At 40.9% G+C, this 9,435-nt stretch overlaps 1 protein-coding gene across 1 annotated transcript; it reads right to left on the minus strand.

The window, feature by feature from the left end:
* Nucleotides 1–3,100: 3,100 nt before the first annotated feature.
* Nucleotides 3,101–9,116, minus strand: LOC117463359 (actin-related protein 2). The gene is made up of 9 exons (XM_034105561.2): nt 8,931–9,116; nt 7,759–7,869; nt 6,490–6,648; nt 6,182–6,311; nt 5,853–5,989; nt 5,568–5,717; nt 4,775–4,920; nt 4,542–4,674; nt 3,101–3,644 (listed from the first exon to the last, which is right to left on the minus strand). Exons 1-9 carry the CDS (start codon nt 8,976–8,978, stop codon nt 3,483–3,485), a joined length of 1,176 nt encoding a protein of 391 aa, XP_033961452.1. The 5' UTR covers nt 8,979–9,116; the 3' UTR covers nt 3,101–3,482.
* Nucleotides 9,117–9,435: the final 319 nt, after the last annotated feature.

Below are 9,435 nucleotides of genomic sequence, written 5' to 3' on the forward strand. Positions count from 1 at the left end.
ACACACTATAGACAGCAGTTCAGTAAAGTCATCAAAAAAGCTTGCACAATATTTGGGTGGTCTATAGATATTTAGGAACAGAGCTTGAGAGGAGCATTTCAGCTGAAGGGCCACATATTCAAAAGAAGCAAAGTTCCCATAAGATGTCTTCCTGCATTGAAGGGAATCATTGTACAAAATAGCAACTCCACCCCCTTTCTTATGCATTATTTCCTGACTCATAAAACTAAAGTTGGGAGGGGTTGATTCGATAAGAACAGCTGCACTGTTATTTTGTTCAATCCATGTTTCCGTTAAAAACATAAAATCGAGATTGTGCTCAGTGATAAAATCATTGATTAAAAATGTTTTTCCTGCCAAAGACCAGACATTTAATAAAGCTAGTTTAACTTTGAACACACTATCAGTCAGGTTTTTTGTAACAAGCTGTGGCTGACATGGAATCACTTCTAAATTTGATAAACTCACACAAACTTTTGAGCGCTTCCTGTATCTAAGATGATTCACCGCTCTTAATCTATTACCTATCAACACAGATATCGGCAAAGATACAGGCAGGCAGGGCCCCGGCATCTCCTGGAAAGAGTTGAGAGTGCCATACGCCCTTGAGCCTGGACCCAGCAGATATCAGTCAGTGTTTGCCTTTTTTACACACATATCCTTATCAGGTTTCGGAGACAGCAGTCTTGAAGGGGGGGAGGACGTTTTGGTCCGGATGATTGTGGTAGGCATGGTGACGGGGGTGTTGGTGCGCGTCCAGGGGGAGGAGGTGGTTGACGTAGGCACGGTGACGGAGACGGGGGAGGTGGTGCGCGTCTCTGCTTCAGTGATTTTGATGGGCGTCGTTGAGGAGCGGGGGTAAAGGACATGCTGCCAGCCCTGCGTATCGCCCTAGTTTGGTTATTGAACTCCAGGAAGGAATCGGTGCCAACCCTCTGTATCTCCTTCATGTGTTCAGCGATCTCCAGGAGGGTGGGCGAGGGTGAACGGAGAGTAGAGAGAGCTGTGGGGTGAAGGAAGAGTATCCTCAGAGGTGATAGGGGGGGTGAAGGGCGGTGGAGACTCCTCCATTTGTCTCCCATAATCAAGACATTCCTCAGGCGGGTGCAGTGATAGATTTTCAAGGTTTTCTGAGCGATGTGTTGTGTCTTTCTCTTGTTTTGATTCCTCTTGTTGCTTGTCCTTGGCAGAGGGAACAGATTGATGACGCAGGCAGTTGAACATGTTAGAGATAAACAATTTCACTCCTGACTTGATCAGGCAAACTCCATTTGCCTTGAAAAGATGTCTGCGGTCCCAGAAAAAGTTAAAATTGTCAATAAAATGGACAGAATGGCCAATACATGCAGTTGAAAGCCAGGTGTTCAGTGCAAACAATCTGCTGAATCTCTCCACTCCTCTTCTGACTGGCGGTAGAGGGCCACTGATGAACACCTCTGCATTTAGAGAGCTGACAGTTTCCAACAGACATTTAAAGTCTTTTTTCAGCACTTCTGACTGTTGTTTCACAACATCATTTGTTCCAATGTGCAGTACCAATATGCAGGATCTTCTCAGCCAAGTCAGAGACCTTATCCTTGGGAAAACAGAGTACTTTGGTGTTGTTCTTACTACACAGACTTTTTACATCTCTTACAGCAGAGTCACCCACAATCAGAGTTTCAGGCCCAGTCGTTAGCTTTCCCTCTAGCCTTTTACTTTTGGAGTAGCTATTGGTCCTTACCCTGCTGTGTGAAGAGGACAGGTTATCCAGGTCATCAGATCTCCGGTTCTCGGTCAGCGGAGCGTATCTGTTCTGGATTGGCACACTTGGTGGTTTAGGAGGATTTTTTGTAGTTCTCCCTTTACCAGCTGTCCACTGCTGTTTCCTGGTATGAATAGGGGTTGAAGAGGCGCTCTTCCTAGGTGATAACAATGCAGGCCAGTCGGTCGCATCACAGATTTCAGAGCGCTGGTCTCTGCCTGTTGTTCGTCCTCCCAAATCCCATGGAAATGATTTACTCTTCGGCCTTGCACCCAGAGAGTTCCAGGGAGGACTACCACTTGTAGATTTATAACCTGTAGATTCATTACCCGGTACACAGCCCCCCTGTTCATTGGAATCCTTGTAGCTGCTAACTAGCTTTGAGTTAGCATGCTTTGTCCATTCTTTTGCAACACTGGTAAAGTGGTGTCATTCCAACCAAGTCCATTCACTTCCACGTTAACTTCCAACCGTTGCATTTTCCTTTCCAACACGGCCATCTTCTGTAGAAGTTTGTGGAAGTCATCTGTAGAGAACGGAGGCATTTTGCTGCTAACTAGCTTAAGCTAAATAGCATGCTGTACCAGGCTTTAGCTGTTGCTAGGCCACGCCACTGTAAGACTGAGGTCGTCGTAAAAATATTGAAATATGGCTGAAACCCTCCGTCTATTTACGAAGAATAACTGTCCCAGTGATAAGTTAATGTCCAGGAGCAGCTGTTCGAAGTTTTCAGAAAAAGAAAAATAGAAAAACAGCATAAAAAAGTAAGCAGAGGCAAGAGCAAGCAGAAACGCGTCTGCACTGTAAGAAGGCTGGGAGAACAGAACTTAGTTCCGAAATGTTGCGTTCACACCAAAAAGAGCCGGTACTAAAATTAGTTCATGAGAACCTTTTTACCCCCTTTTCAGTCCCTGCTAGAGAGCAGGGACTTTCGTGGGAGAAAAAGGTTCCTATTTCTGATTGGCTGGGCGGATTGCAAACCACGCCCCACGTAAAACTCCCAAAAAGTTTTGTGAAGCCGCCATTTTATTATCCTCGCATTAGCATTATTAGCATTAGCATTAGCCCAGAGCAGAAACGCAGAGAGACTAACTTATGGCAACACAAAATAAAACATGGGAGCGGTAGAGATGAGGAGGTGTCGGCGTTCTGGCGATTTACTCGGGAGTGAATGACTATTAAACATTTGAAATGTAATTTTAATGTCACATTTTCAATATCAGTCAGTGTCACAGCATGACTATAAAAGCACTATTTGGGGTTAGATTTGATTCATTAGATGTAAACAATCATTTGTATTTTGTCGAGACATTTACAGACACAATGACCAATGAAACAAGGACCTTGACAAAATGATTCAGTAATCACATCATATACATTTTATTTAATAAAAGACTGTTCAATGTGCCCTGATGTATTTTAGGTAAAATAATGCAATATGATAATGTGAGTAGCAAACAATGAAATGTTTACCTGCACAGGGATTAACACTAAATTAATTAATCTTTGAAATATGTTTGAGCTAAATCAAGTAACAGTTCATTCTATTTAATGTAAATCCAAATAGTGGAAAACTCACAAAAGGCTTGAAAAATGAACATTCAAACTGCTCCATCACTAGCAGGAAAGTGATGGAGTTCAGCTTCAACCCCCAGCATGCCAGGCTATGAGAGGTGAGTAATAGGTATTGAAATGTGATTATCTGGGTGAGGTTGTCTTTGCGCTACACATTGTATTTCTATCTGACCCCCCCTCCCAGTTTCTGCACTCCCTTCTCCTCGTACTCTGCCCTGCTCAGCCAGAAGGACTCCTTGTCCTTCATGATGTTGGCGAGCACCGCGCCGCCCAGGAACACCATGTGCTTACGCCGGGGGGGGTCCTCGATGCGGATCTTGAACTTCTACACAGGTGAAGAAGAAGAAAGTATTGAATCACAGTGTGCGTGTGTGTTCTTGCAACAAATACAACATTGGATTTGCAATAAGTCACAATATAATATTACAAATGTAATATATAGCTCAAATATATATATATATAAATATATATATATATATATATATATATATGGCTGACATCTTTTTTGTCATTAATACAAATAAATTAAATAGTGTTACATTGTATTGACATAGTATTCTTGCCTTTTGAAACCACAGTAACAAAACAATCTTAGCTCAAGGTCCACTGTTTTGTTTAGTGCAATTATTATTATGGGTTATTATACAAATGCTATGTAACTTTTTTTAATTAATATAAAATGCATTACATTGTGGTTTACAGATTAAATTGTTAATGGATAATTACTTTTATGCGACAGTATTATAGAGCAGTGTTTCTCAAACTTTTTCATACCAAGGACCACTTAACCAATAAAAAAACCCTCGCGGACCACCAAACTCCACAAATATCAAAAAACACATCGTTTTTCTAGATCAGATTACCAATCGCCTGAAAATGGTACAAACAAGTGGCAACATGTGTGATGAAGGTGTTTATCTGGGCTTTATTATGCAATCGAAAGTGAAACTTAAGCTCGCTCCATTGCGGAGATATTCCCGCGAGAGTGCGGAAAACTTAATTAATTTCAAATGTGAAATGTTACCAATATACTCACGGACCACTAGGGGGCGCTCACGGACCACCAGTGGTCCGCGGACCACACTTTGAGAAGCACTGTTATAGAGGATCAGCAGTTGTATAAGACCTTATCTAACATCATGGTGCTCCTGTATTTCAATAAAAACAGATGATTAACATTTAAAGGCTAAACAAATATTGTTATTAGATGTAAAACTCTTACAGATAGTTTCTGAGTGTCTCCATCCAGCACCCTCTCCAGGTACAGCTGCTTCATCTCCCTCTCTAGTCTGGATGGGAGTCCGGGGTACATGGTGGATCCTCCGGAGAGAACGATGTGCTTATAGAAGTCTGACCTGCACAGAAGAAACAACCAGGATGTAAGAAAACAACATGTTTTGTTTGTCTACATGCTCTTTTTATGTTGTGTAGGTGCATTAGTGAGGGGAGGCAGACCTGAGGTCGATGTCTGCAGCCTGGATGGTGTTGAACAGCAGCTCGGCCACCCCCGCTCCCTCCACGTTGATGAGGTGAGGCTGGAAGAGAGCTTCAGGGGCCCCGAACCTCTCGCCGCCCACCTTCACCTGCCGGCCGTCGGGAAGCTGCACCACACAAAGGAAAACATTTCAATAACTGCAGGGTCTTTTTTGTGATACAGCAAGATGGAAGGTGCCACAATAATACATGCTTTGGAGAAATCCTTAATTTTACCACTATCATAATAGGACTCAAACTAGAATAAGGGTAAACTTATTGGCAGAAATTGAATATAATATGTTTAAATATGTTATTATTTTGTATACAATCACATGTTTATGTTATCCTACAATAGGGTTGCAATCTGATACCTCACCACAAGATGTCACTAAATACTAGACACTGGTCTTCAAAAAGCATTGTTTGCTGTTTGGGGAACTGAACATTTATTTTGATACCACTCTTATGTTTGTATGCTTACTAAATATTTAAGTCCATATCTAGAAGTTCACTTTTTTGGTCTTTGGTGAAATTATTACTTTAAACGAGAGCTAAATATTTCCTTTGTTTTCAAGCAGTTTAACTTGTTTTCATGTATTTATGCTACGCTTCGCTAACAGGCTGCTAGCTTTAGCTTCATATTCAGCACACTGCATCCTAACAAGATCCTAACAGTCGACAAGAAAGTGAATACACACTTCCTTTATATATAACAATTCCTTTAAGTAGACTAAAACTGTAAGCATTACTGGGATTTTGTTCTTCAACATACTGTGAAAGTCTCCACCAGGAAGGTCGTCTCTAATGCCAGGCGCTGCTCCTGCTCAATGTCGTATCCCACGTAGCACAGCTTCTCCTTCATCATGCGCACAGTCTCAAAGTCGGCGGTGTGGTTGAAGGCGTAACCGCGAAGAAGCAGGAGCTAATGGCGGGAAAAGGTGAATTTTCATGTCACAACTTTTTACCAGTATTCACAGTTTAGCATTTTCTTAATTTCTTCCTGTACACTATTTAGACTTGTTTTCCCTTCTACAGGACTGAGCATCTCCTGGCTCACCTTAATGAGGTACCGTGTGATGTCACGTCCTGCGATGTCCAGCCTGCGTGTGAGGTGGGGTAAGGAGAAGCCCTCATACACGGGACAGATGTGGGTGACACCATCCCCCGAGTCCAGGACCACACCGGTCAGCAAACCTGTAGACAGAGAATCAATTACCCAAAGAAAATGTAACCAAACAATTCCAATAATCTTTGAGGACAGACTGAGCAAAAACAACATGTTAGAAATGTGTTTTCTTGTGTCTTTAAGCACAAACCCCACCCAAGTATTCCAGTTTGCCCTAAGGAACAACACATTTAAAATTTAAAAACATTTTGAAGTCTTACCCTGAGCATACAGAGTGAGCACAGCCTGAATTGCCACATAAAGGCCCTGGAACTGGTACTTCTCAAACATGACCTCAGCTATTTTCTCTCTGTTCTTGGTGGGGTTCATGGGCGGCTCTGTCAGCAGGATCTTCAAGAAGCAAAAAATACATTCACAGCTGTTTAAAAGCCAATTATTGATAGGGTTTTCCCCAGGTGTAAAACATTCAATTGTCTTCAGTATTTTACCACTTGTTTTCTTTCTTCATGCCTTGTTCCAATACTTGTCTCACTGAGCTTTATTTTGAAAGGTCGGCTCTGTGTTGTACCTTGCACTCAGACGGGTTGATGTCCAGGCGGGTGGAACCGAAGGTGTAGTCCCACAGGTGGAGCATGTCCTCCCAGGAGCGCACCATACCGTTCTCCATGGGGTAGCTGACCTCCAGCATGGAGCGGCACTCGCTGGCTTCATCACCCACCATCAGGTCCTGGTGGGAAGGAAACACGAGGAGACTGCCTTTTTAAGATGCAGAGTAAAAGAATAAGACTCACAGGAAAACTACTGGCCCAAGTTTTCTAAACTTGGTGGAAGGGCGTAGCTTGGGCTAAGAGAGAATCGATTATACTTAAGAATGGAGGGGATCCAAATGAGTCTGCATTCTTTGGTATTTTTTACTATTTTTTTGTATCTACAGCTTTGGTTCATTCGATATAATACAATAAAGCTAACGTATAACAAATGACATATCACAAAAATATTAAATAATAAGAATTAAATCTCAGTGCCAATACAATACCTTCACATTTTTTGCACAGATACCAACGCTATACTTTTTACAATGATAGTTTTTAGTAATGCATGGATAGTTATTTTATTTACACAAGCAGCCAAAGACATTATGAAAATATTGTATTTAAAATCAGGTTATTTATCAAAGAATAGAAATTCTTAGAAGCTTACTTAGCATTTGCTCACATTTTGGTTACTGCTGAATATTATTGAGCTTACATGCTTACTAAAAAAAAGTATTGTGAACACTATACCCACACATGCTATCTTTACAAATCTTCACACTTTACATTTTGTGTGCAGTGAACTTTTCACTTCTGCTTTACGAAACGTCTCTGTTCAGAGCTGTGAGGATTATGAGGAGTAAAGGTCGGCATGATCTGACCTCAGGTTACGTGAGAATACGAACTTAACTGTGTCTTAAGGAAGCTAACAGGTGTACCGTTCTAAGACACTTCGATACTTATGAGCTGAAAGGTAAGAAGAGATGGAGGAGAGGAAGAAGGTCAGCTGTTTAATTAGCTTAGCAAGTCTTACTGTCCAGACAGGAATTCCCTTAGCTTTAAATAGAATACAATCCACATTTAGAAACAGCTTTTGTGAGGTAAAAAATGTACTTCCTCTAATCCAATTTTTGTTTTAAAGTCTCCTTCTTTTCTGTCTTAAAAAAACACTCTCAATCTGGCTCCTTTTCACTCACATACACCTGACATATCACCTTATATACAAAGCGTTGCCTTGTCTAGGCTCACCTGTTATGTATCGCTTTTCTGAATACAATTTGAAATAATGCAAAAAATGATCTCACCTTTATCTCAATGTTGCCCACTTTGGTGTTTGATCGTAACATCGGTCGACCCACCATGGCGGGGAAGATGTGTTCGGGGAAGTTGGATCCAGCGAAGCCACACTTGACAAACTGCAAAAGGATGTGAGAATGAAACATGATGTTTTTCGTGTCTATTAAGTTCTTGTTTTTGTCAACGTTATCAAGAGCTTGTTATCCTCAGAAGAGGTTTAACCTGTATTGTTTTTCAGTTATTCAAAGAATGTCTGACGTGTTTTCTGATCATTCTGTGTGCTTCTTATATCTTTTAGTTTCAGGTTTTCGAAAATAATGCCATGTTTGTTTTGTTCTTCTCATGACAATTATATTGAGCTTGTGTGCAAATACAATAGGAGAAAAATAATCATCTTACCCCTGCATTAAAGCCTTCTGAAATGGATAATAACTATACATTCAGTGTAATCCATCACTAGGTCTAATCTGCATGCAGGAAACTCTCATAGTGTTTATTATCACAATGCATTCACTGGATTTTTCATCAGTCGATGCAAATGTGTTAAAATGTGTAGTAATTCATTTGGCAAGCATGCAATAGGTGTTGCTACATTGCTTTTAAATGACCTGCTGTTTCTCTACCTGTCATGACTTCACCTCATACTGTCTCAACTTGTCTTTGTGGCCATAGACACATTCCTTAGCCTGGAGGGATACAATGCATTCCAAGCAGAGGCGAAAAACTAGGATACGGCCATTTTCAGTTAAAGATAACACACGTTTGTCTTAATATATGTTGAAATTAGCATGCCACCATCAGTATTGAAGAACCACTCTGGATGTTGTGATAGCTGAAGTCTCACTTCCTGATTTTCATCCAATCGTAGCTCAGTTCAAAACATCACAACCATTTATGGCTGTGTGTGCACATTAGAGGCAGAGTGACAAGTTCAGACACGTGAGGAAACAAGCTGCACACAGATTCACACCCTTCAGATGTCAACCTTTACATATGATCCAGAAGCAAACTTTTAAACGCTTTTTAGGGCAGCCACTTTACAATAAAACACAGCTGGCGTGTCACAGATTTCTGATAACACTTTGAAAACAAGCGTAAAGTATACTGAAAGAGAAGTAAGAGAAGTAAGCAGTGTTCATAAAATGTTGAGGTAGTGTGTGACACAATATATTTGACTTACCCCTGTCCCATTGTCACAGACCACCACTTTTCTCCCCTGGCTGTCCATGCTTATCCAAATGTAGCTCCCTCCTGTCAGGACAGGGGTCTAACTAACAAATGACAAATTCAAGATTATTACGCATGAATTTCGAAGAGGCAACAAGTGACAGGTAAGCAGAAGTCTATTTGCTGCAACTTCCAGTATGGGCGGGATTACTACATTTGAGGACGCCCCATTTGCTGCGGGGGTGGACCTACACTTCCCCTTTTTATAGAGAAACAGGTAGTGTTTTTTTGAGCAAGTCATTTACAAATTATTTTTAAATTTGACATTTCCTTACACTTTTTATTCTGCAACAAAAAAGAAAGAAATAGTCCTTTTATTGTTTGATGTCCCTCATTGTCACTATATAAAACTGGAAATAATAATACTTTGTAGATTACACCATCAAACTGTAAATGTATTCTGTTGACTCTGGTTAACATGTTTCGTTATTTGTCTATTTTTCAATGTCAACTCTGCA

Source organism: Pseudochaenichthys georgianus, chromosome 18 (assembly GCF_902827115.2).
Source record: "Pseudochaenichthys georgianus chromosome 18, fPseGeo1.2, whole genome shotgun sequence".
NCBI lineage: Eukaryota > Metazoa > Chordata > Actinopteri > Perciformes > Channichthyidae > Pseudochaenichthys > Pseudochaenichthys georgianus.

Bases quoted from the DNA above. Each gene is read 5' to 3' on its own strand.
- LOC117463359 (XM_034105561.2), bottom strand. From the start codon at position 8,978: ATGGACAGCCAGGGGAGAAAAGTGGTGGTCTGTGACAATGGGACAGGG. The intron at 6,649-7,758 runs GTGAGATCATTT...CCTTCCCACCAG, and splicing joins TGGGCAACATTGAGATAAAG to GACCTGATGGTGGGTGATGA. The intron at 3,645-4,541 runs GTAAGAGTTTTA...TCACCTGTGTAG, and splicing joins GAGACACTCAGAAACTATCT to AAGTTCAAGATCCGCATCGA.